Here is a 23,708-nt window from a genome sequence, read left to right on the forward strand (position 1 = left end):
TTTTCTGAAGATCATGAAACTTTGTCCTATGCTTTTTTTCTTTTCTTTTTTACTGTGTATAGCCGTTGGCAAACAGTCTTACAAACTCTACACGAGTGAGTACTTTTACCTTGGAGCCACCGCGTGGATGGTTCCACTAAACAAGCCACTTTCCTCCACCGCGTTGGAGGACACATACAACTCATTGTACAGGTCCCTGGGTCGCGCGCTCTCGTCGCTCCTGGATTTGCTCTGGTGGTGATCGTCGAAGGTGGAGAAGGCGTCGGACCACGGCATCGATCGCCACAAGTCGTCTAGATCTCGCACAACTTCTCCCATGGATGGCCGGTCGTTTGGATTCTCCTTGACACAGTTGAGAGCCAGTCTTAACATTGGCTCCAGCCCCTCGGACGGGTAGCTTCCCATTCTTTGGTCTACTATCGAAAGCACCATCCCTGCTTGATATGTGGCAGTCACCTAGAGCATCATGTCCGTCAGCGTTGCTCGTGAAAGAAAACACGGAAAAGCTTACCTCTCTCACGAGATTCTTGCCTTGCGAAATCGGATGCATTCCAGTCACGAGTTCCATCAACACCACACCAAAGCTATACACATCGCTTTTATCTGTGAGCTTCCGCGTCAAGAAGTACTCTGGATCCAGATACCCCTGTGCATCACAGACATGTCAAAAACTGCGAGGAGAATGCGATAACTCGTACCGGAGTTCCCTTGACTACAGTGGAGACGTGACCAGGTGTCACGCCATCCAAATCAGGCGAAGGAGCAAGCCGTGATAAACCAAAGTCGGCAACTTTGGGGATGTTCTTGCCATCCAGCAAAATGTTGCTCGCTTTTATGTCCCGATGGAAGATGGGAGGATTGGCTTCAGTATGGAGATACAGAATTCCCCGTGCTGATCCCAAAGCAATTCGTAACCGGGTTGCGAAGTCTAAAGGAAGCTTGATAGTTGCTGAAACAAAAACACAAGCTCGTAAACAATTATGGGGCAGTACAAAAGCTGTATAAACGTACGTGATAGCCTCTCTCGTAAAGTCCCTCCTTCCATGAACTCGTAAACAAGCATCTATGGAGAATGAAAGCAAGATAGTCAGTGTTTCTTGATCATCAAAAATCAAACAACAGACCTGCTCGCCTTCGTCGTCACAGTAGCCAACCAAGGACAACAAATTCCTGTGATGCACCCTTGACAAGAGTTCTATCTCTGTGTAAAACTCGTGAGTCCCTTGTAAGGATCCTTCCTCAGCTCGTTTCACCGCAACAACGTGACCATCGGATAGAACGCCTCTATAAACCTTTCCATAACCACCTTGGCCAACCAGCCTTGCATCATCGAATGATGCTGTCGCCGCTAGCATTTCGCCGTACGAGAACGACTTCACTCCTGCCACCTTCAGCATTTCGTTAAGCTCGCGCTTGTCCGCTGCAAGTTTTGAATAAATCAGAGATTTCAAATGAGTGTCAAAATAAGAAATAGTAAGACTTACTGATAATTCGTTTTCTGCTTGACTTTCCCATGCGTTTGCTCCTCCTTCGTGCTAGGAAAAACACCACTGTTCCTACGACTGCTGCAGTTACTGCGACGACAGCAATCAGTATCCCTGCTATAGCACCCGCAGTGAGCTTTTTCTTCTCTGGCCGTGGGATGATGTCGTATAGATCTAGGCACATAACCAGCGATCGTTAGCAAACAACGCATCAGCCGACAGGCTTACCAATTCCAAATGGAGGAGTGAAACCGAGGAACTCGTACGGCCCAAAGACGTCGTCGTCAGGGATTAACCATCCACCGAATGCATGATACAGCCTCCTCAACTCGGACACGTTATTTGTTCTGTTTTGTACCGGCGGGTAGAAACTGATGTTCATTGCCAGCCTGGGTCCCTTTTCCCACCTAAATCCTTTGAGAAATACCTGGTCTCGGGTGAGATTGAGCCCGCTAGATATATAACCTTCGAAGCGATTGATGTAGCGATCGAAAAATGTAAAACCTGGACTTTTCAATCTGTACGCAACCACGGCCGGTGAAGCACAAACGCACTGGCCACGAACGGCAAGCGCTGGGATCAGTTCACTATTCGGATCACACAAACCAGTGCAACTTTCACTTCGATTGTTTCCAAATCCATTGTCTTGAGCAGTTTGTGAAACAAGAGTACCGGACTGGCAGACGGGCGAAAGACTCCGTGACGTATTTTGACACACAGGATTTCCACCCAGCCTGTAAGTAATTAACAGCAATGAACAATGAACATGTTCCTATGTTATAGATGACTTACCAGGCACTATACATTCCAGACGAAGCTGAAATGTTTGCTACCAAGCTTGGATCGACGTTGGAAAACGAGTTGCTCTGGAAGTCCCTGCAGGGCAGACATTTTAAGACTAAAAAATCTTGAGGCCTTTCCTTACAAAAGAAGCCTTAGTGACGAGTTTCTTAATCCGGCAATTAAAGCTCCATCAACAGATCCATTAAGGTGGTTGTCGTGGAGGATACTGTAGGACGAAAGTTTAGAAGATAAAGCATTCTCAAAAGTACAGCTTACAGTGCTTGAAGGTTCGGTAGATTGTTAAAGCTGGACGGAATGTTTCCGGATAAGGAGTTGTTGGACAGATCTCTGAAAGAACAAAACTTTAATCGCACCAGGAAAATAAATGTCTTACTAACATCGACGTAATGTTTGACGATATCCCCGTGTTTGGTATCTCTCCTGTCAAGTTGTTGTTGCTCAAGTCCCTGTTTTAAAATCAGTCACAAATAAAAACCACAGCTAACAAACTTACAAGTATCCAAGCTGTGAAATCCTGCTAAGATCTGGAACCTGTCCTTGTATGTTACAGTTTCTCAAGCTTCTGTAGGTCACACAGGTGTTATGACCTGCGGCCAGACGATATAACGCACGCTAACTCACATCTTAAATAGATTTTGAAGAGTTCCATACTCCGCCGGGATCACGGCATCGTCAGCGAAGCGATTATTGTCCAGCTGCCTGCAACATCATGAGCTCAAGTTTACAAGAGTTAATATATTGTATTCTTACAGAATAAGCAGCGTGTTTCTAAGGTTCGAAAGCTCTACCGGTAGCCTTCCCTCAAGCTTGTTATTATCAAGCAAACTGCCAATCACAAAAACATCAAAAGAACACATCGAGGATAAGAAACAGAAAACACTCACATGTGGACAATATTTGGAAGCCTCCCAATATCCGGTGGAATACTTCCGGTTAGGGAGTTGTTGTTCATGTGGCTGTCACCGCGTTATCAACAGTTCAATAGAAACACGCATTAAGACTCACAAGTGCTTAGCGCTGGTCAGATTTCCAAATGTAGGAGGAATTGGACCAGTGATATTGTTTTGATCGATTTGTATCCTGTTCATCCTTGTAAGATTTCCAAGCTCCCATGGCAGCTCGCCAGTAAGCTTGTTACCGTTTAGCAAGCTGCAAATTCACATATAATAGCTAATCGGAAAAAAAAAAAAAAAAAAACAGCACCCTTACAGGAGGTCAAGGTTCTCCAACATGCCAAAAGTGGGCGGGATGCTCCCAGTGAAATCGTTCCACATAACATCCCTTCGCAACAGAAAACGAAAACGTGACTTCGCATAAGCTTAAGAGAAAATAGAGAAAAAAAACACTTACAAGATCCTGAGCCGTCGAAGATTTCCAAGTTCTGGAGCTAAAGTGCCAGACAGTTGATGATTCAAGAGCCGCCTAAGAAAAAGAAAATTTCTGGTCAGTTTTACAATGATGGAGCACGACTTTAGACTTACAACTCCACAACGTGAAAGATATTTCTCGAATCGCGCTCGCAAAACACGCCTTCCCAGTTTGTGCCATTCCCGCAAGGATCGTTACCCCACCAATTCTCGAGCCTTGCGTTATTGTCCACAATTCTGTCCTGAAATGCCCTCAACGCCGCGACTGCCACACCCAACCAAGAAAACCAAGGAAAAGATAAAATGAGAAAATCGATTGAAATTTCGAGCACTTACCCTCGGACGAATCCGTCACGGACTGGACAAATCCCAGCGCCATCCAAAGAAGTAAAGCCACAGCTCCAATTCGAAACCTTGCCGATCGATCCATTTTCCGGGATGCGGAGTCATGCGCTGCCGCTGCCGAGCCCAATCGAAGAAAACAAAACGCGGCAGCACCGCCGGCTGTAGCAAGCATCGCCTGGAATCGGTCAAAATGGCCGCATTCTCGGAAGTGCCTATCGTTCGACGCGAGAAAGGACGCCAGGTGGGACAAGCGTCACACAAGTCGCGCAAGAACCCTAAATAAACCTCACGCCCCGCCATCGTCACCCTTTCTCCAGCGTAAGAAAGAAAAAAGGCTCCCCACTTCAACGGCCCCCAATCGCGCCACGTGTGCAAGCATTCCCGCGCTTCATGGCCGCCGTCCGATATGTCCAAGCAACGGCGGGATTTCACTCAAGCCCGCGTTTAGGAAGTAGACATATTTGACATGGTCCTCAGCAGCCCTTCAATACTTTTTCTCCTATCACAGTTGACATGATCTTCTCCTCGGGAGCGAGAATCCGTCAAGACTGATCGAGACTGACAGTGTTTTTGTGAATCCACATAAATGTGGGGGTTGGCACTGAAAACTCCTGACATGCTCTAGAAGGTCTCCTCGCTGGATACGTATCTTTACATTGCCCGCATTACATTTGCGTCCGATTAAAGTTTCTACGTGGTCCAAGGCGCCAAAAGCAGTGTGTTGCTCAAAGATCGACTTGCAATGCCTTTCTAGCGTTTCTCAATTTGCATCCTATAACCAGAGCAAACTCGTCTTCCACACCATCTTCTTTGGGAGGCCGCTCAAGACCATCTCCAACCAGATGAAAGCGTGCAACCTTTGCCACTCCATCCTTATCAGTAAAGTTGTAAGCAAACGACCCTTCTGCTGGAACTGAGCTTTCCTCCTCCACATTACCCATTCCCCACAAAGGGGAAGCTCCTTGTCTCTTGGCTGTAGTCGTAATGGTCTACAAACTCGTAGCCTTGCAAGAGCCTGGCAACTTCGAGCACCCAATCTTCGTCACCAAATCCTATCAAGTCTACTGCCGGTACTATGAACGGCTCCACCTCCACGCGATTTGTGGCTTGAGCACAGGCATAACCTTGCAAAGCAAAGCACTTGTCAAAGTTCTTGTGAGTTAAAGCTTGGCTTACCTGTAGATAAGAAGAGGAAGAGCCCATACAGCGACCTTTCGCCTCCCAAGAAATCGGCATGTTCCTGGACGAATTCCAGCGCCTTGGAGAAGCAAACACTAGGTTTTCTCTTCAACCATCAAAACTAATAGAACTCACCCTTTGATGACGGTCACCCCCACCACACGAGAAGACCATACATTCTTCAAACATCAACTAATAATTCTTGTGCAAGTCAAGGATATGCAAAACCAAAAATATTTTAAGCATGAGTTCAACCTCTCACACGTACATTCCCAATGGAGGATTTGGGGCCTTTTCAGTATTGTCTTTGCTTTTGACGACAAACAAACTTGCATCCCTTCATTCTAGAAGCAATACTTACCTTTATGAGTTCACAACCAAAGTTTTCTCCTCATAAATTTAGTGGAATGCAGCTGGCAGGATCCTAAAGACGTCAACAGCACGAAATCTGAGGTAGAGAGAGAAGGTTTAAGCTAAATTGGCCATTTTATTCTCAAAATTCTTTTGTACCCTCATAGGCTTGAATAGGGAAAAAAGTGGTAGAATCTCCCATATATATTCCCTCTTGGCTTGCATCTCACATATGTGAATGGCATTTCCAACCATTTGGATTAGAAAAAATATGTTCTAGCATATTCTTAATTTAATGGTTGAGATCCTACTGATGTAAACATTCATCATTATAGAATAATAAGATTGCCACACAGGTTTGGGTTTGCAATCCTTCAACACTTGTTTCATTATATATTTCTATTGGGACTTCCCAACAAGAGAATCCTAATGGGTTCTTCCCAACAAGAGAGTTCTTAAGATATTTATTTTGATTACATGGTCATGATGTAGCAGGCCAAATTGGCTATGTCAAAAAGTCCTAAACAATATGCTAGAATGAGAAAATATGTCAGGAAAATATTCTAATATTTTCTAATGACAAAATTTTTTTTTCTGCCAATAGAATGTAAATTCTTTTGTTAAGAGAATAAACCCTAACAGTGTTTATTAAAAACTTTTCTTCATGATTTTTCTCCTGATGGATCCTTTTGGAAGCACCTTTAAGACCTTCTGATGGATCTAAAATTTCATTTTCTTCCCATCAGCAGAAATTCTTTTGACAATAGAAAAAAATTCCTAATAAGAAATAAAAATATTCCCAATGAAATGTTTTTTCAAACTTTCTTCCCGACATGCCAAATGCTATTTGATAGAAAATGATGGGAAGGATGCTTGTCGGGAGAGCTTTCTAATAGGCTTTATATCAAGTCAAAAGACTTTTCAAGTCCATAAAGCCCTTAAATTAAAATAATAAAACTATTTACAAGATTGATTTTAGTAATTTATTGATGGTTGTAGGACTAATTAAATGTTATTTCACTAGCAAGTGATTTAATAAAGTGTTAAAATGCTACTAGCAATCTTGAAACTTGCCTAAAGTATTGTTCAAGGATTGTTAATTTATCATAAGCTTATAAACAACAATATTACAAACAATACAGATTACAAATATTATGTAGTAATGAAAAGATGTGTTCTAAAGATTTACTTATAAAAGCTAGAATATATCTTTCTTTTAATCTCTAACTTATCTAGCATTTGTTATTATAAATTAATAAGTATTCTAACCCAAAGTTCAATTCAATGGAGGAGGCTTAAAAATTCATATAAGGGTCAATACCAATCAAGTTTGATATAATTATTATAACCCTAATATCATTTCAAATCATAACCTTTACTTCCATTGCATCAACCACTACCTCAATAACATTAACCTCTACCTTAATAGCTTCAACTATTATCTTTATCTTTTCATTTGAAAAAGTTGCAATAAAAACAACATTAAAATTTCCTTTACAATGGTAATTTATAATTTTGTCCAATTGCTCAAGTTTTTGCCATTGCTAATATTATAAAGAAAAAAAAGTAAACATAAACTGATTTCTAGTTTAATTATAAATTTAAACTAAATACATACTGCATATCTTTTTGTAATCTTTATTTCTTCTTGTTAACACATGATCATATTTAGTATGCAGTTATATTTTTAAGTAACAACACACTCAATAATAAAATTTAAATATACTTAAAAGCATTTGTCAAATCCTTTAATGTCCAATTGTTTACTTTGTCACATATATAAGAAAAAATTCATAAAATAAATTATATAGCCATCTATGAAATAGATGACTAAATAATTACTTATACAAGCGAAAAGTCATTCGGTAGAGATATTTCATTTTGTCCCATTCAAATACTAAATAGTCCTCTAGCTTTTTGAAAATCTAAATTTAACCATCTTTATGTGGCATCAAGAGGCAAGTGGTCTTTTTCAATTTCTTTTTGACAATTACTATTGCCAACCCAAAGAGCATATACATGTCATTGTGGAATTTATAATTGCACACCATGCATTTTTAGAAGTTATTCATCTTCAATATCTTCATGACACGTGATAAACGCAAAAAATAATCACAACCATAAGTGAAAAAGTTAGTTTCATCCAAGACTTCTAACTAAAGAAGGTATATGTTATTTAGACTATTGTGATCTATACATCTATTAATGCATGAGGCTAGAGTAGACATTTTTTAGGTGCTTTTAGTTTAGTAATTTCTATCACCTTGACAGGGTATATTATTATAGTAGAAAGCTTCTATGGAAAAAATTTGATTAAGAGCCATATGTGTTAACTTTTTATTTTTCTACATATCAATAATGGTTATTTAATTAATGGTATTTATGAGAGTTGCAATGTGATCTTTTGCTATAAGCAACTTTTTATTTAACTTCTTTGCTCCTGACTTCTTACAGATCAACTACTTTTAAAGGTTAGTGATTTTAAACTATAATGTATGGATTTAATATTGAGGAATTAAATCCATTAGAAAGGTGTTGCATAACTTCAATAAGTTTATAAATCATAAGCATGATGGAAAGGTTGTTTAGCTCTAAATTGACACTATTATTATAGCTTTATTATGTGTTCTCTTTATCAATTACCTCCACAAATCACTTATTATTACAATTAGCAAAAATAGTGGTTTGTGCCTTAGGAATTTCATCAACCTTCTTTTGTGGACAACTAGACTTTTTTCATAAATATTGGAGTCACTTTTGGGCTATACTAAGATATTATTAAAACTTATAAATAAAAAACTAAATAATTTATATGAAATTTAGGAATAAGTATATTTTATGAGGTTTTAGAATAATTTCTGATGAGAATAATATATAAGTCTATAAATGATAATATATAATTAAATATTAATATAAATAAATAATTAATATGCCAAAAGAAAACTGTTTAAAGGAAGCTTAAATGGCAATTTACAAGTTACTTTAGATTAAAATTAATTATATTCATATTCTGTATGACTATATGTTACATCTTATATGTATACCACATGTAACATCTATATTAGTTAGATATAAATGCTAAACCTTCCCATTTTTCACGAAGTCTGAAAAGAAGCCGTGTCAACGCAAGAAACACTCAAGACTATACCCCACATCCTCCTACCGCTCTGATCCAAATTCGATCATGTTTCGATGACTCTTGGGTGCAATTTGCAGCCTTTGTTGATCATTATTCCCGCAAATGACATCTCGGTGGCATTTTAAACTGAAATAGTGGTCAAAGTGGGCGGCACCTATCCTGCTATTAATCTCGGAGCGAGAATTCCTATACTGGATAGAGGCATGGAGCTCTCTCGAGTGAACACGCTGGCTATCTTGGCTATTGTTCTCCTCACACTTGAAGGTACTTAGCTGCACTGAATTTCAAAGTCTTGCATTCTAGCATGAACACAGCTTAAACATGATTGTCGTTCTTCCAATTCCTAATCCGAGGGATTTCTAGGCAGTTCTTCGCAAGAGCATTATTTTCTCAATTGATGTTCTTCGTTCCATGCAGGTGTGCACGGCGTCCGAATCCGCCTCTACAACGCCTGCCCCTTCACAGTGTGGCCCGGCTGGATTTCAAACTCCGGCAAGCCGCAACTCGGGGGTGGGGGTGCCCGTTTGGAATCGTGGCAATCTTACGACCTCTACCCGGGCTCGGGCTGGGCGGGCCGGTTCTGGGGACGCAGGGGCTGCAACTTCGACGGTAGCGGCCGTGGTCACTGCGACTCGGGCGACTGTGGCGACAAACTCAACTGCGGCAACTCGGGTGGTGTCACGCCCGCCACCCTGGCCGAGTTCCAGCTCAATGGTTTCGCCGGCCTCGACTACTACGACGTGTCTCTGGTCGACGGCTACAACTTACCGCTGCGAATCAACCCCGAGTACAACTGCGCCTCGGCCGGGTGTCACAGCGACGTGAATGCCCGCTGTCCTAAAGAGCTCCAGGTACAAGCATCAGTTTCCGGGATTAGTTTCTAAGCTCGAGCAATACAGGTGCGCAAGGATAACTGGGTCATCGGCTGCAAGAGCGCTTGCGAGGTGTTCCACAGCGAGGAGTTCTGCTGCACGGGGTCGCACAACAGGCCCGAGACGTGCAGTCCGACGTACTTCTCCCGGATTTTCAAAGACGCGTGCCCGCAGGCATATAGCTACGCCTACGACGACGCGACCAGCACCTTCACCTGTGGTTCCGGTGGGGGTTACACCATCACCTTCTGCCCCAGCGGGGGTCTCTCTATTGCAGAGGATGAGTCTTCTCAGAGCCGAGTCGAGGCTCTCTAAATAAGTGTCAAATCGGAGTTTTGTAAACCCGGTGGGCAAAACAATGAAAGAAGGGACCTTCACCTCCGTCGAACCGGACTGTGAAAAGATCTCCTGTCACATAAAGATCCAGTTTTGCAAAGGCATCCCAAGCTTGCCCGACGCGCATGGAAAGTTTCTTACAATCTCACTTCTCCAAAGCCTTCGAGAATGTCGAAGATCACACGAAAGAGAAGCTTTTGAACAGGCTGAATCAGTATCTGGATGATTGCATTCTCCCGGAAGATAACTGCGCGTGAGATGGGATCATTCTCAGCCGAGATATCAGCTGTAGATCCTTGCTTTGAGTTGCTCTGCTCTTTCAGAGCTGGAAGAACAGTATCCTCCTTCCATGGTCTTTGTGTATCCCACACATCCAAGTTGCCGGTTACGTATACGAATGTGCTAGCGACAGGATTGACATGGAGCCATTGACAGACATCTTGTGCTTGTATGGTCCAAGCACAAGGAAAGTGGCGATGCACGGAGTAAAACATTTTCTTCGCCTGGATGATCTGGAGATACGAGCATACCATGACGCAGTGGCAAAGAGGGAAAGCGATATTACCCAACAAGAAGAAAAAGTGGCACAAGTACCGTGCTCTGATTAGAGCTGAGCACGATGAAGAGTTTATCTCTGATAGCTTCTAGGAAACTGGAAGATTCTAAAACGTACCGCGTTCTCTCATACTTTTGGCTTTCTAAACAAGTCGCTCGCATCCAAAGCCCCGATCTTGGCTGCTAGAATGAAGTCATTCTCTGTCAAGCCACCTGGTAGAGCACACAGAATTTGAGAAAGCTATTGGAGTTCGCATCAAACTAACCAGCAGAATGCGTGGATATGTTGATTCTCACGTTGTTGTAGCCAGTAAGGTGGAGATCCGGGTGGTGGCCTGAAACAAAACAGAGATGGAAAACAAAATCAAAGAGAAAAAGAGTTTCTTACCTTCTGCTTCAGCGACATCACTCACGAGCTTGAAGAATTCAATCCCTTTGATAAAACTTTTTGTTCTCCAGCTCCTCTGGAGCTCCAGCTTGCCATCAACTTGCTCGATCTTCCATCCCGGTGCCTAAAGAAGAAAAGGAAAGAAGAAAAGATCCTCGACCAAGTCTTAAAAACGAACGCACCTGATGGAGCAGCTCCTTTGCAGATTCCTCTGACATTGGCCTCAAGTTTTTGGAATCGCACGGAACACATTTCTTTTTGGAAAGATCACTGATAATTTCTGGGCAAAGGAAATCAACCAATCTTTGCTTTGAGCAAAGGAAGAAAATTTTATTCTTACCATCGCTCGCTTGCGAAGACTGCGACGACATGGATCTCGCGATCACTGTGATCGGAATGCGTGCCTGCCAAGGATCAATCAAGTCACTCAAAATCAGTCACGCGCGCACACCTTGCACGCTACTGCTGCTCCAAAAACACCAAGAGAATAAGCCATGCGCCCTAGCGTGCGTTTGCCACATGGACCCATCCTAGCCGTTGAGAGTGTCACCAACGGTTCCGATTTTGTTAGGGTTCTTGGGTGAGAAGAGTAGGAAAATTTTCAAATAGGAGTTGCCTCGACTGACGATCGGCAAATGCAGGGGTTTCTAGGGCTCTTCTTGGCGACGCACCGCGGCCGTTTCCATTTCTTGTAACGGGAGCGCAAGCCTTCGCTTCTTTGAGCTGCTGTCGGGATTTAGGGTAGAAAGCGAGCACAAAGGAGGGATTTGTGCTGCCATGGCGTACAGATCCGAGGACGATTACGATTATCTGTTCAAGGTAGTTTTGATCGGGGACTCCGGTGTGGGAAAATCCAATCTTCTGTCACGATTCACCCGGAACGAGTTTAGCTTGGAGTCCAAATCGACGATTGGCGTCGAGTTTGCGACGCGCAGCATCAATGTGGATGGGAAGCTCATCAAGGCGCAAATCTGGGACACTGCAGGCCAAGAAAGGTGCGTTCCCTCTTCTTTCACTTCCTTTCTTCCCAGTTTTTTTTCTTCTTTGTAGTAGAGCTAGACAACATCGTTTTTTTTTTCTTCTAGTATCACGAGTTTGGAACTACGAAGAACAGCAAAGAACTCACACGATTTCTCTCTTCTTCTTTTTTTTCCTTTCCGGACTTTCATACAGGTATCGAGCTATCACCAGTGCTTACTACCGAGGAGCTGTGGGAGCGTTGCTCGTCTATGACGTTACCCGGCTGGTTACTTTCGAGAACGTTGAGAGATGGCTCAAGGAGCTCAAGGACCACACCGATTCCAACATCGTCGTCATGCTCGTTGGCAACAAGTCCGATCTCCGCCACCTCCGCTGCGTTTCCACCGAAGATGGCCAGGCTTACTCCGAGAAGGAAGGCCTCTACTTCATGGAGACCTCGGCACTCGAGTCCGTCAATGTGGAGAACTCGTTCAAGCAGATACTCACGCAGATCTACCGCGTCGTGAGTAAGAAAGCTCTGGATGTTGGTGAGGATCCATCGGCTGTTCCCGGCAAGGGCCAGACGATCAACGTGAGCAAAGACGACGTGACTGCAACCAAGAAGGTCGGCTGCTGTCCTGCATGACGTCTTCTCCAGCAAAAGCTTGAAGGTTTAGTTCGTTTTGGTCTTTCACTTTCTTTTTATTCTTTTCAACTTGCGAGGTGTTGGATCGTTCAGAGTATTTCTTTTGTTTGTTTGTGGAGCCGAGAAAATCTGGTAAGCCAGCCAAAGATCTCTATTTGGAATGCTGCTTGACTGTTTTCATGGTTTTTCAGGAATGCAGTGCTGCGTGTATGTCATAAGATTCACGACACGTGGAATGCCAAGTCATCCACTGGTCGCGCATTGCTCTTTTCATCCCTCGCGCGTTGGCAAGGGATGAGAGAATTGTCAATCTCAGGCACACTCACCCTCCAGGCCGGCCACTGAATGAATGAAGGATGTGTTTGCGTCATTTTCCTGGTACTCGTATGCGTCACAACTTCATCAGCAAAGCAGGGTGGTAGCAGCAGCGCGTCGCTAGAGTCTGTGAAGTCGATCGTCGTCAAAGCAAGAGGAGGAAAAGGAGGAGAAGGATGTTTGGATTGTTCCGATTACAGCAGGCTAGTGGAAGCGGAACTGAGTGTAGAAGATGGCCAAGATCAGTCCAACAGGAACAGGAAGCGAGACATACGTCTGGCAATCATCCTTGGTAGTTTCTCGGCCTTCATCGCTCTGCTCATCTGTGGACCACTTTGCTGCATTTGCTATGGTGCCAAGCGGATCAGAGACATGCGCTCCAAGGCAGCTGCCACGCACAGTCTCATGTTTGCCGAGCAGTGGCGTGCCTACAACTTGTTCATGCCTTTCAACGAGGAAGAGGAGCTCGGACAGCACGCGCTCTCGTGGTCGGCTTGGCAGTTCGTGTACAGGGGCATTCCAGACGAGCTCAACGGCTTAAGCACAGCGATCTTTCAGTCGATTCCACCGGTTTCGGGTTGTTTGAGGAGCACCACCGGCCAGCCTTTGCAGCAAATTCGGTTGAATCCGGGATGTGCTCGTCTCCGACGTTGTCAGTCTCTCCAGTGTCTCCTTCCACTGTCTCCGAGTGCTCATCCGCCAAACTGTCTTCCCAACGTCAACTATTTCGAGATGACAATCCTTAGCTTCTCTCGCAATGGAAAAAACGGAAGGAGCTCGGGCTCTATCAGCGGACGTGTTGGTATCGGCCTGGCAGCGAGACCAGCACCTCCGTTCCGTCTCCCAGGCCTCGACTTGGTCTCTCTCGGCTACCACTCCAATGGCAGCGTCTACATCAACGATCCTCACGACGGTGTTGCGACGAGCAGGAGGTGGAACTACGTCGGGGTCACGGTTGGCTGCGGCTACGACTTGGACAGATCTCTCGTCTACTTCACACACAATGGTGGCCAGCAGATGACGACCGACTTTACGTTTCGTGCCGATGGCCCGATGCCTTCGACGACACCACACTTGTTTCCCGTGGTTGGAGCCGACTGTGACATCACGGTGGTGGTGAACTTGGGCCAGACCGAGTTCATGTTTGCGCCGGCAAACGCTGGCCGGTGTGTGGCATTTGAAGACGGTGGAAGTTTGGGTCAGGAGGATGCGAGGGAAGGCAGAGAAGTAGCAGCACAGGCGGAGGTGGATGTGCACGGCCAGCGTTTGATCGTCCAGCAGGAATGTGAGCAGCAGCAGCAGCAGCAGGATGGTGATGGAAGGCAAAGTTTTGGCGATGGCGGGAATGATAGTAGCAGTGTTCCAGAGTCTGAGGTATACTTTTCAGCTTTGGAGGAAGCTCCTGGCAGTTTTCTTCAAGCTTGATCCTCTTTTGTTTCTCTCCTTTGTTTTATTCGGTATAGGAGGCACCACTGAACAGACAAGTGTTACGGAGGATCTAAGTAGTTTTACTTCACGACTCACGAGATTGAGCGAGTCAATCCACAATGGATGAATGAGGAAAAAAAAAAGACGAACTTTTCTACTAAAAGAAGAAGATGATTTACATGTTGGCTAGAAGGAAATTGTCAACGAATGTGGGCGTGGGATGCACGACCGCTGGATCACGCTCCTTGTTTAGTTTTCTTCGCTATGAGCTATAGCCTATGACTTTGTGTGAGAAATGGAAGCGCTACCTCTATCAGATTAGCTGGTTTTGCTTTGCTTGGCCACTAGATTTTGCCACAAGTAGCGACCGCTGGCCATGTCTACAAACGTCCAGAAGAACAAACTCGTCTTGGAGCAAACCTGAGAAGAAGAAAAGAGAGATTTTTCGCATTGCGGTAACAGTGGGAAGATTTGCATACCTTGTCGAGCAGCGACGAGGATTCCTGTTGCTTGGCGCTGTCTTCCTCTTCGATTTGCTCCTCGTCGTCGCCGGCGCTAGCGCCCCACAAATTCTTCCACGCGAAATACCCTGCCAGTGTGGCGGAGAGGAAGACGAGGATAAATCGCAGCGGACACATAGCTGCTGGCTGGCGATGGATCGATCCGGCGCTCGCAATGTGCGTAGAGATCTCAGCTGCCGGATCGAGAGAAGGAAAGTAGCTCCGCAACCAGAAAAGAGAAGAAGATCGAAGAAAGCGTGCCCTATTTATCCATCTAATCAGCAGCAAAGTGAAGTGGAAGCAGTCAATTAGGGCAGGACGCGTGGAGCGCACACGGCTTGGTTGTTTGACTAGTTGGATTTTAGGTGGGAAAGAAAGAACAGTCTCCCTATCCTATAGCCTTTGTGTGAATCAAATGAAAGAGTGATAATTTTAGTGTAAAGAGTTGAGTAATAATTAGTTAAATAAATAAATTATTATTTTTTATTATTATTAATGTTTAAGCAAGAACTTTCTCTTGCCAGGCAATTTTTTTTCTTTCATGTGCTCTGACACTATTGAATTGTCTGATTGTGTTACCAAAAAGGGGGAGGATCATCACCAGCAACATTGTTGTTATTGACAGCTAACTTTTTTGATTGTTGTGTATCCTCTCAATGTGTCCATTCCAATCGCAGCATCTACCTATCTGATGTGAGTGAAAGCAATGTCTGTGGCGATCTCTGTCTAGAAGCCCACTCAAGCTAGACTTATAGAAAATAGATAGTTGCCATTTAGCCACAGCAGTGGGATCTTTATCTCCAAGCTGTGAAGCCCACCCAGGCCAAATGAAACATGACAACAGTGTTGGAGGAGAAACATTAGCTCGCTCCGTCACACAAGGAACAATAGCAACAGTCCAAGCACCATCAAACAAGGCCGAGGTTTGAAGAGATAGACGAGATCGATCGATCGATCCTGGGCAGGCCAGGAAATCTGCAACAAAGAAACAAAAATCACCAATGCCTATATTGATTGACCACTTCCACCACCACCACCACCACCAAAATGTACGTGCATGGAACTCGGGGTCTTGCGATCTGGGTAGGGAGAAAAGCTGGCCGACCAATACTTAGGGGGATCGTGTACATAGTTTTTTTTTGACTTTGAAGAGGTATATTTTTGCTTTGTTTCGTTGTGATGGGGGCCCTCACAGGCTCTCTAGCAAAAGGTGGTGATTTTTTCACGCTTTTCCCCATTTGTATCGATTGCAAACCACAAGAAAATGCCCGAATGTGATGTGCAAACCAAGCAAGGCCAAGGAAATATAAATTTCCAGGAAAGCTTTTTCTATATAGTCCAACTATCCAAGACCATTTCCAAGGTGGTGGGCGATGAGATAAAACAGGCCATCGACGGTCAGGAACACGAGTGAATTTGGAGCATCCAATCACGACCGTTTGCGTGAAACACACATGGCTCTATTGGGTTGGATGGGCCAGGGGTGGCCCATATTGTCCTGTCTACGTAATCGTCCGTACATGCTACATAGAAACAAGAGATCGCAGCGCGAAACTAAAAAAATTCCAAACATCACTTTCTCTCATCCGTTTGTGATCGGTCCCAAGATGCGCGGTATATGCGATTAGGGCCGCGTGGTAGCCACGCGGCGGGCATCTGTCCACGTGTGCAGCTCCGCCCAACCAGACGGCGCCACGGCGGACATCCCGGTAAGAAATTTACCGCTCAGATTTGGGCATTCTCCCAATGGCTGTGTAAACCTCTGTCTCGAGCCCATTATTTTTGTTTGCGCTCGTTGTGTGGTGGCGATGGAGGAAGCTCCAGCTATGGCGATCAGGCGATCGGACAAGGCGGCGCCGCTGCCTCCGCAGTCCGGATCGTCCAGGCGGCGGCACGCTTCCGGCGGCGCTGCTTGGCCTGCATTCCCGGGAGAAGGAGGATTAGGGATAGGTTGCGGCAAGCGCAGCCCTGCGCCATCGCCAGCAGCGGCGGCGGCGGGTGGTAATATCGCCGATGGCTCGTCTTGTCGAAGTCCCTTCTCGTCGTCGTCCCGAGTAGCATCTTTTGGATCGGGAGCTGCCATGGCTGGAGCTGGAATCAGGAGGAACAGCAGCGATTTGGCAGGGGATAGGGTTAGCAGTGGATGCGGCGGCATCAAACCTCCAGGAATTGGGAAGAAGAATATCTCTTCCTCTTCTTCCTCTTGCTGCGATTCGTGCCGTCCTTGTTCTTCTTCCTCGCATCAACACGGCATCAAAGGTAGCGGCAGGATAGAATACAGCGATGTCTTTGGAGGGCCGCCAAAGTACCTCGCATCGGCTCCCACTGGCAGGAATGCGGCCATTCCAGACTATGACGACATCTTCCAGGGAGGATCCAAACGAAGCAGTAGCAGCAGCAGCAGCACGTCCTTCTCTTTCCAGCAGCAATCCTCCAAGACGAAATCCCGCACCACGGAATTGCCAGTCTTCGATCTGCCCGTTCCGGAGCGCGACACTGGCGAGGTGTTTAAAGGCTCGAGCGAGGAGCTGCCCAAGATCCCTGTAGCAGCTGCTTCTCCTCCTCCTGCGGAAGAGATCGTTTACGACGACGTGTTTGGGGGTCCTCTCACAGGTCCAAGGACGAAACTCTTGAAGGATTTGCTGCGGTGCTCTGGATTCGCGGAAGCCAAGAGAAAGCCGGGGGTTAAAACCAAGCTTTCCTCTCAATCCGACTCCAGCCCGGTCTCGTCCATCCACTCGATGTGCCGCGAGCCCCACGGGAACCCAATCTTCGAGTATGAATCAGAGTACGTGCTGTTAGTTTAGCTCTAGTTGTAGGCCAAGTTGGAAGCTTGTGTTTGTCACTCACTTTTTCTGGTTGAATGCTGCATGATTGGACGTGGAGCATCTCGTGTTTGTTATTTGTTTTTTCGCTTCTATCTAGCTTTCCGGCATGTTGTGGCTGATTCGCTCTTGGTTTTGTGCAGGGTGTATGGAGATGCCAAACACTTTAACAGTCCACACAAAAGCTCGCTGGGGTCCGTTGATAAGTCCCCTCAGCAGACATTTGTGGAGTTGGAATCCAATCGTAAGCAGCCTGCCGTAACCAGTGTCTCGGCCACGTCCTCTCCTTTCACGGAGCAATTTGACGACTCAACAGTGCACTCGTACAGCACGAGGGCCTCCAAAGGTGCGAAAGATCCGGTCGGTGTGGCCAGCTACGAGAAAGTGTACAAGAATGTTTCGAAAGTGCCCGCTGCCGGGGATGCTGTGCCCAAGATGAAAACTTTCGGACGTGAAGTTGACTTGGAAGTTGCCAGCTCCAGTAGCAGCGAGTCTTCCGAGCAGGAGTACCTCAGAAAGGCTTCCACTGCGACGAGGCACACGTATAAAACTAATCGAAAACACCGCAGCAGCAAGACATCATCGCACAGGAGATCTTCTAGAACGCGGCGAGAGGCCAGCCATGTTCCAGGACAGACGTCAGCTTCGAATGGTCAGAAGAGTTTTGGAAGCGCGCAAGCAACGAGCAGTCCTTTCTGTGATTCTTCCGCGGCCGAGCAAGACTTCGATTATGAGGTTGAGCTGTCAACGGACCCTTCGATCAAGTGCTTTCCGAGGAAAGCAGCCGACAGCTTCACTTATGATGACGGATTCAGCAAAAAAGAGAAACAGGTAAATTTCGTTACAGTCAATCACGTACAGTTGACGACAGAGCCGACTGTTCTACCACCCGCGAGACCCGCGCCATCTAAGAACGTCGACTTCCTCAGCGAGAAGGATATGTCTGACTTCTTGGAAACCGATGCGTTTATGGAGTATTCTATCAAGGACCTGGATGGGCTGGTCGCTGAGGAGTATGTGGTTTCTCAGGGATCGGTATCTGAGTCAAGCCCGTCCGTTTCAAACTCGATCAAGACATCTCCGTCGGGTAGGTCTTACGAAGATGAAGACTCCGATCATTGCTACGCCAAAGATGCTGTTAGTCCGGATCCGGACCCCGAGCCCAAACCGGAGAGAGGGGGATGTGCAGCGGAGCAAAAAGCTGAAGTTCAGAAAATACCGAAAGATAGTGGCGACCATGAACAGGTGGCTGTGGAACAGTCATCTGGTGAAAGTGAGGAGAAGAAACTGGGAACTGGCGCTTTAAATGTGGGAAGCAGCAAGTCGAGCCTGGAGGTATCATCTTTTTGTTTCGTATGTCTCGTATATCTTGTTTCTTATTTGTGACTGGACCAGGAAACATCAAGCTCCTCATTGAGTGCCGAAGAACAACCAAAGTGTGTATTATCGGACGACTTGTCATCTCTTTGTGGTAACTCGTTTTGTTGTCCTCGCCTCATTCGTGGTACTAATTCCCGGCGTAGGGACAGAGTTTGAGGTGATTGACGGAGAACATCCCGAACGCAGGAAGTCTAGATTGGAACGTCATCAGCGGGCTGTAGAAAGAGTGGTAAGGATGGTGTTGACAAGATACTTTCTTCAATGTTCTTTCTTCAAGTGCAGGCCAAGGCATTGGCTGAGAAAAACAACAGAGATCTGGAGCTTGAGAGGGTTCAAGAAGAGAAACAGGTACTTCTGTTGTCTTGCATTCACTTGTTGGTTGCTTATTTCACGTTTGTTGCAGAGAGTTGCAGAGCTTCTGGACGACGTCATTAAAAGATGGGCCGCTGGCAAACAAGGCAACCTCAGGGCACTTCTTTCAACCCTCCAATACGTAAGCGCTTTGTTGTCCGAATGCAAAACTCTGTAGCGTTTTGGCATGCTGCAGATTTTGTGGCCCGAGTGTGGATGGCAAGCAATATCATTGATCGACATTATAGAACCGACGTCTGTAAGGAAGGCGTACAAGAAGGCTACCTTGTATGTCCACCCGGACAAGCTTCAGCAAAAGAATGCCTCGACGGAGCACAAGTACATCGCAGAGAAAGTATTCGATCTCTTACAGGTTCGGTTTGAAGATTTGCCCGGCTCACTCACGAATGCTATTATGTTTCTCAGGAGGCTTGGACAACTTTCAATCTGGAACAGGCGTTCTAGCTCGCTCGCGTGTGATCCTTCCTGATTTAGAGCCCGAGGAGCCGGGGTCATGGTTCTTATAACATGTTAGAATGTTTTTTTGGGGAGAATTGTAAGATATGGAGGTGCCAAAACATCAAACGAGACGATAGTGGCACCGGTAAAGCGTGTACAATGCATATGAGCAATAAAAAGAGTATCCAGTGAAACATCAATCCAGGACGTCCGGTCCAGCCCTAGTAGTTAAAGAAACATAAAGGGACCTTTTGTTCCTTTTGCTCGAGGTGTTTCCAGTTGCTTATTTATTTTAACCCATGAAATATTATGTTGGTGTTTAAGAAAGTTTATATATAGAACAAGAGCTCACACGGAGTTGTATCAGCCAGCCTTGAAACGAAGATTCTGGTTGGAAAGCTCTTCTACAACAGAAACACTATAGCGATGTTCCAGTATCCACAAATTCACAGACGTCGCAGCGTCAAGGAAGGCTGTACAATCCGCCTCCAACTCCTCCTGCCGAGCTTTTGCGTGAGCCTAGACGGCCGGGAGCGCACTCTATCACCGTATAGAGGATCCTTGCAATGACAGAGATGGCAAAGACATCTAGCGAGCGCGCGCAAGAACTTAGACCTTGATCGTGGTTTCTTTTCACACAGAATGAAGGCATTGAAAGTTCTTTTCATTTTAGCAGCACTTTTATTCTTTGTTCCTGGCTGACTTACTCGGTGTAATCCTTGTTGGACAGCAGGTAGGCCTCGACGCCTCGCATGATTTTCTCGGCGTTCCCTTTCATCCTGTCCAGGGGAGGATCCTCCACGAGGCTGTCATACGCGATGCTCCAGGTGACTTTGGTTCCGGAGTCCTCCACGGGCTTCAAGCTGATGGTGGCTGTCTGGCTGCTGAACAGGCTACCGATTGGACCGCCCTCGATCGTAGACAGAACTACCGAGTGATTGCTCTCGTCCAGCGACTCGAGCTTCTCTTTGGCGTACTCGTGAGGTATGGCTGCAACATACACGAGGAAGAAGAACTTGTTAGCGGACAGACTTCGATTTCAAAACTATCGGATCAGAGCAACTGTACCAGGCCCAAAGTGGACTAGACGAACGGAGCCAACTTTACCATCCCCTTCGACGGTTTGCACGCTCGTGAACGCGTCGGGTAAGGCCTTTGGAAACATGTTGTTACTGTCCTTGATTGCTTTCCAGACTCTCTCTAGGGGGACCTTGATCTGCAGCTCCGTTGCAACTGATCCAGCCACCATTGTTATCGATCAGATCAGAGAGAAAAGGAAAGTAAAGCAGCAGGAGCTAGATCAAAGGAAGTAAGTTCTAAGTACTTTTCTCTGCTTGGGCATGCATATATAGCTCACATTTCGTTGGAAAACGAGAGGTTTCTTGTCTCGAGAGGGGGGCTCCTTCATTGCTAGACTATAGTAAGAAGCATTCATCTTAGCTTTAGCATAATTTCCATTACGTTTGTTTCATCTCATTCCAGGATAATCTTTTTATCTTTCTCTTGCTATGTGCAGCCATGCCCTTGCTCCAGTTCCCACTCGTAGCCTGTGTTGCTGCACCATCTTTTAAGCTGCTAGATATGGAATTTGAGGATGCCAAAGTGAAGAATGCGGTGATTGTCGGTGGTGGACTGGGAGGTCTAGCAGCAGCTATTCAGCTAAGGAAGCGCGGAATCGATGCCCAGGTTTGCTCCTCGCTTTTAAAACTTTTTTTCCTCAAATCTTTCACAGGTTTATGAGAAAAATTCTATCATATCTGGAGGAGAAGGCACACTTATTTCATTGTTTCCCAATGGATGCCGGGCACTCTTCGAAGGAAGTCCCGAGCTGGTAACAAAGGTCAGACATTGTTCTCGCTTTCATTCTTTCTTTCTTTCTTTTATCAAGCATGAACAAACAGATGAGACGTGAAGGTATCGCAGACTCTAAATCGAGCATTGTTCCTCCGGATGCTAGTTTTCAGCTCGGAGAATGGTCATTGAGCTCTCAAATGGAGCAAAAGTATGGTCATCCAATGATAGCAATCATGTGGAAGCATGCTTTGAGAATACTCTCGGAAGAACTTCCGGACGCTTGCAAGCACACAGGCTATCAGTGCGTTGGTGTCAGCCAGGTAGAGTCTGAATCTTCCCGTTAGTTTTCTTGATCAGCATGATCTTACAGGAAGAAGATGGCTCAGTTGCGCATTTTACCAAGGGAGAGGAGCACTACAGCGTGAAGGTCTAAAAGCATCTTCAAGGCAGCACTGAAGTTGTTTTTCTCTTCAGGCTCCGCTGATCATTGGCGCAGATGGAATTCGATCCACTGTGCGTTCTTCGCTGTTTGGTCCCATAGCTCCCCGTGACAACGGACGAACAATGTGGCGAGCTGTAATCGACTCTAGTCTTTGCCAGAACAAGGTATCCATCATCTTTCTTCGAGAATTATAATTTTTTCTTTTTTTTTGGACGTGTAATCTAAAGGTGCTCAACAGTACTGGAGCTACAACCTCGGCTGCTAATGGACGCACGGTGTTTATCGTGAACGGAGTTCACGGAAAACTCTACTGGGCCTTGAGTGTAACAGATGAAGCTACAAACGGCGACACGGCAAGGAGATCTACAAACACGCTGGAGATGAAAGAAAGACTCCTGGAGTATTATAAAGGATGGAGCCTCGCCACTCAGATTGTTGAGGTGGGATACTTCCAACTTTCTGAAATATGTTACTAAAACTTTTGTCTTCCCTGTGTTACTCAGGCTACAGAACCAGGTCTCATTCTGGAACGCAGAGTTGTGGACCTGCCGGTGCTTGAAAAATGGTCTAAAGGTTCCACCGTCCTGCTTGGGGGTATGTTTTCTTAAACTTGGAAGAAAAGAAGTCTGGATTCATGTTACCTTCTTTTAATTGAAACAGATGCTGTTCACGCCGTGACACCGGCACTTGGCCAGGGCGCAAACATGGCATTTGAGGACGGACTTGAGCTCGCAATGCAAGTCTCAAGTTGCTCCAATCTACAGTTAAGTTGGCAAGAACTTTTCTGTCATTATGACTCCTTTTATATCTTCTTCTAGGAGCGCTCTAGAGGCGTATCAGGCACGAAGAATTCCTCGTGCAAAGGAGATATCTGCAGCCTCACAGCGGCAACTACAGTCTCAGGAATTCTACGATTGGCTCTACAGTCAATAGGATAGGAAAATCTTTTTAACAAAAGCATGTTCGCTATTTTTAACGAAGCTTCTGCGACTACTGCTGCTTAAATTTTGAATTTGGGGGGTTGGGTTGTGCCAGGCTAAGGCGGTAGTGTAAGGCCAAAGCGACACGTGGAGGGCCGGGTAGCAAGCTACCGGTGGCCCTCCTCCCACAAAAAATTAGGTTAATAGCGTTGGGGCACGTGGCCCCATATCAGCTATTAAACTGATAAGAACAGATACTACACTTGATCTTAGCCAAAAGGCCGAGAAAGGTATGAATTCTAATTGCCCAGCCCTCTGTTTATATACTCAAGCCCCTGGCATGATTCTACGCCTTTGCATGTGGGATAGGGCGCGCGCCGACGTGGCTCTGGCCACGTCATGTGCCGACGTGTGTGTTTAGGGTACATATTAGGGACAGTAGCTTCCCTGCGCCTTTCGAGAATTGATCGATAACTTCTGCGAGGTCTTGAGAAGGACGAGACAATGTTCTTGGAACGACAAAAATTCTGGGGAGTTTCTTGCTTATCATTTAAACTTTTGATATGTTTGGTACAAGCATAAAGGAGAATGCAGCTAAGGCTTTGAGGCTCAGGTGGAGCATAATGGCCTCTCAAAAGATCACATCAACTGGAAAGTGTCATGCAGGTAGGACAACCACTTTGTGGAGGTCAGAGTATTTGTGAAGAATCCCCATCCTGCTGCTAGCAGCAAGAGCAGCTTCTGCTGCCGTGCTTGCGTCTTTGAGTCGAAACCTCAACAGTTCTCCGTAACAAATCACACCATGGAAACATTAACGTATCCGGCACAGATCCGCGGCACTCAGGATGAATCACGCAAATCCCAACCA

At 45.7% G+C, this 23,708-nt stretch overlaps 7 protein-coding genes and 1 non-coding gene across 13 annotated transcripts; 4 read left to right on the forward strand and 4 right to left on the reverse strand.

Moving 5' to 3' along the window:
- Positions 1-11: 11 nt before the first annotated feature.
- LOC9645777 (probable LRR receptor-like serine/threonine-protein kinase At1g06840) lies at positions 12-4,279 on the reverse strand. The gene is made up of 20 exons (XM_024666513.1): positions 3,992-4,279; positions 3,770-3,920; positions 3,639-3,710; positions 3,498-3,569; positions 3,294-3,437; positions 3,173-3,244; positions 3,039-3,113; positions 2,910-2,987; positions 2,782-2,850; positions 2,666-2,734; positions 2,544-2,615; positions 2,410-2,493; positions 2,277-2,360; positions 1,713-2,218; positions 1,485-1,658; positions 1,125-1,420; positions 1,012-1,063; positions 699-949; positions 512-646; positions 12-456 (listed from the first exon to the last, which is right to left on the reverse strand). Exons 1-20 carry the CDS (start codon positions 4,170-4,172, stop codon positions 106-108), a joined length of 2,988 nt encoding a protein of 995 aa, XP_024522281.1. The 5' UTR covers positions 4,173-4,279; the 3' UTR covers positions 12-105.
- Positions 4,280-8,822: 4,543 nt separating this feature from the next.
- LOC9645778 (pathogenesis-related protein 5) lies at positions 8,823-9,981 on the forward strand. Its single transcript, XM_002992758.2, has 3 exons — positions 8,823-8,933; positions 9,087-9,520; positions 9,569-9,981. The coding sequence occupies exons 1-3, from the start codon at positions 8,873-8,875 to the stop codon at positions 9,854-9,856; spliced, it is 783 nt and encodes a 260-aa protein (XP_002992804.1). The 5' UTR covers positions 8,823-8,872; the 3' UTR covers positions 9,857-9,981.
- A 440-nt stretch (positions 9,982-10,421) lies between these two features.
- Positions 10,422-11,350, reverse strand: LOC9645755 (pterin-4-alpha-carbinolamine dehydratase 2, mitochondrial). The gene is made up of 6 exons (XM_002992782.2): positions 11,272-11,350; positions 11,161-11,224; positions 11,003-11,100; positions 10,821-10,944; positions 10,699-10,767; positions 10,422-10,645 (listed from the first exon to the last, which is right to left on the reverse strand). Exons 1-6 carry the CDS (start codon positions 11,347-11,349, stop codon positions 10,560-10,562), a joined length of 519 nt encoding a protein of 172 aa, XP_002992828.2. The 5' UTR covers position 11,350; the 3' UTR covers positions 10,422-10,559.
- Positions 11,351-11,410: 60 nt separating this feature from the next.
- LOC9645779 lies at positions 11,411-14,220 on the forward strand. Of its 5 annotated transcripts, none has more exons than XR_002991229.1 (4): positions 11,411-11,815; positions 11,994-12,451; positions 12,504-12,558; positions 12,618-12,758. XR_002991229.1 is itself a non-coding variant. In XM_024666509.1 (3 exons), the coding sequence occupies exon 3, from the start codon at positions 12,772-12,774 to the stop codon at positions 14,164-14,166; it is 1,395 nt and encodes a 464-aa protein (XP_024522277.1). In that variant the 5' UTR covers positions 12,433-12,451; positions 12,504-12,558; positions 12,618-12,771; the 3' UTR covers positions 14,167-14,220. The 5 variants fall into 5 exon arrangements, 2 of the variants coding, with proteins under 2 accessions (XP_024522276.1, XP_024522277.1); XR_002991230.1 differs by having other exon boundaries at positions 12,520-12,558; XR_002991228.1 differs by having other exon boundaries at positions 11,994-12,558.
- A 2,178-nt stretch (positions 14,221-16,398) lies between these two features.
- Positions 16,399-19,884, forward strand: LOC9645756 (J domain-containing protein required for chloroplast accumulation response 1). 2 transcript variants are annotated; one of them, XM_024666534.1, is made up of 8 exons: positions 16,399-17,457; positions 17,638-18,829; positions 18,890-18,965; positions 19,024-19,103; positions 19,157-19,222; positions 19,278-19,367; positions 19,422-19,598; positions 19,652-19,884. In XM_024666534.1, exons 1-8 carry the CDS (start codon positions 16,478-16,480, stop codon positions 19,688-19,690), a joined length of 2,700 nt encoding a protein of 899 aa, XP_024522302.1. In that variant the 5' UTR covers positions 16,399-16,477; the 3' UTR covers positions 19,691-19,884. The 2 variants fall into 2 exon arrangements, with proteins under 2 accessions (XP_024522302.1, XP_024522301.1); XM_024666533.1 differs by having other exon boundaries at positions 16,401-17,457; positions 19,018-19,103.
- Positions 19,885-20,387: 503 nt separating this feature from the next.
- On the reverse strand, positions 20,388-20,933 carry LOC9645757 (major pollen allergen Bet v 1-A). The gene is made up of 2 exons (XM_024666525.1): positions 20,792-20,933; positions 20,388-20,674 (listed from the first exon to the last, which is right to left on the reverse strand). Exons 1-2 carry the CDS (start codon positions 20,931-20,933, stop codon positions 20,388-20,390), a joined length of 429 nt encoding a protein of 142 aa, XP_024522293.1.
- A 243-nt stretch (positions 20,934-21,176) lies between these two features.
- Positions 21,177-22,928, forward strand: LOC9645780 (aurachin C monooxygenase/isomerase). The gene is made up of 9 exons (XM_002992761.2): positions 21,177-21,370; positions 21,417-21,524; positions 21,586-21,798; positions 21,849-21,905; positions 21,953-22,084; positions 22,148-22,360; positions 22,424-22,514; positions 22,581-22,683; positions 22,739-22,928. Exons 1-9 carry the CDS (start codon positions 21,203-21,205, stop codon positions 22,851-22,853), a joined length of 1,200 nt encoding a protein of 399 aa, XP_002992807.1. The 5' UTR covers positions 21,177-21,202; the 3' UTR covers positions 22,854-22,928.
- Positions 22,929-22,941: 13 nt separating this feature from the next.
- LOC112343308 lies at positions 22,942-23,134 on the reverse strand. The gene has a single exon (XR_002991232.1). It is a non-coding gene; the product is annotated as a U2 spliceosomal RNA (small nuclear RNA).
- Between the last annotated feature and the right edge of the window lie 574 nt (positions 23,135-23,708).

Source organism: Selaginella moellendorffii, unplaced genomic scaffold, assembly GCF_000143415.4.
Source record: "Selaginella moellendorffii unplaced genomic scaffold, v1.0 SELMOscaffold_142, whole genome shotgun sequence".
NCBI lineage: Eukaryota > Viridiplantae > Streptophyta > Lycopodiopsida > Selaginellales > Selaginellaceae > Selaginella > Selaginella moellendorffii.

What these genes read in the sequence shown, in the direction of transcription:
- LOC9645777 (XM_024666513.1), bottom strand. Translation starts at nt 4,172, where the DNA reads ATGCTTGCTACAGCCGGCGGTGCTGCCGCGTTTTGTTTTCTTCGATTG. An exon ending in CTTCAAAATCTATTTAAGAT is followed by an intron (nt 2,851 to 2,909) that starts GTGAGTTAGCGT and finishes TGTGACCTACAG; the next exon opens with AAGCTTGAGAAACTGTAACA. An exon ending in TCGTCACTAAGGCTTCTTTT is followed by an intron (nt 2,361 to 2,409) that starts GTAAGGAAAGGC and finishes TCTGCCCTGCAG; the next exon opens with GGACTTCCAGAGCAACTCGT.
- LOC9645778 (XM_002992758.2), top strand. Translation starts at nt 8,873, where the DNA reads ATGGAGCTCTCTCGAGTGAACACGCTGGCTATCTTGGCTATTGTTCTC. An exon ending in TGTTCTCCTCACACTTGAAG is followed by an intron (nt 8,934 to 9,086) that starts GTACTTAGCTGC and finishes CGTTCCATGCAG; the next exon opens with GTGTGCACGGCGTCCGAATC. An exon ending in GCTGTCCTAAAGAGCTCCAG is followed by an intron (nt 9,521 to 9,568) that starts GTACAAGCATCA and finishes CGAGCAATACAG; the next exon opens with GTGCGCAAGGATAACTGGGT.
- LOC9645755 (XM_002992782.2), bottom strand. Translation starts at nt 11,349, where the DNA reads ATGGGTCCATGTGGCAAACGCACGCTAGGGCGCATGGCTTATTCTCTT. An exon ending in GAGCAGCAGTAGCGTGCAAG is followed by an intron (nt 11,225 to 11,271) that starts GTGTGCGCGCGT and finishes GATCCTTGGCAG; the next exon opens with GCACGCATTCCGATCACAGT. An exon ending in TGATGTCGCTGAAGCAGAAG is followed by an intron (nt 10,768 to 10,820) that starts GTAAGAAACTCT and finishes GTTTTGTTTCAG; the next exon opens with GCCACCACCCGGATCTCCAC.
- LOC9645779 (XM_024666508.1), top strand. Translation starts at nt 12,772, where the DNA reads ATGAATGAAGGATGTGTTTGCGTCATTTTCCTGGTACTCGTATGCGTC.
- LOC9645756 (XM_024666533.1), top strand. Translation starts at nt 16,478, where the DNA reads ATGGAGGAAGCTCCAGCTATGGCGATCAGGCGATCGGACAAGGCGGCG. An exon ending in ATCTTCGAGTATGAATCAGA is followed by an intron (nt 17,458 to 17,637) that starts GTACGTGCTGTT and finishes GGTTTTGTGCAG; the next exon opens with GGTGTATGGAGATGCCAAAC. An exon ending in GGGTTCAAGAAGAGAAACAG is followed by an intron (nt 19,223 to 19,277) that starts GTACTTCTGTTG and finishes CGTTTGTTGCAG; the next exon opens with AGAGTTGCAGAGCTTCTGGA.
- LOC9645757 (XM_024666525.1), bottom strand. Translation starts at nt 20,933, where the DNA reads ATGGTGGCTGGATCAGTTGCAACGGAGCTGCAGATCAAGGTCCCCCTA. An exon ending in GCAAACCGTCGAAGGGGATG is followed by an intron (nt 20,675 to 20,791) that starts GTAAAGTTGGCT and finishes TGTATGTTGCAG; the next exon opens with CCATACCTCACGAGTACGCC.
- LOC9645780 (XM_002992761.2), top strand. Translation starts at nt 21,203, where the DNA reads ATGCCCTTGCTCCAGTTCCCACTCGTAGCCTGTGTTGCTGCACCATCT. An exon ending in AGCGCGGAATCGATGCCCAG is followed by an intron (nt 21,371 to 21,416) that starts GTTTGCTCCTCG and finishes AATCTTTCACAG; the next exon opens with GTTTATGAGAAAAATTCTAT. An exon ending in TCGCCACTCAGATTGTTGAG is followed by an intron (nt 22,361 to 22,423) that starts GTGGGATACTTC and finishes TGTGTTACTCAG; the next exon opens with GCTACAGAACCAGGTCTCAT.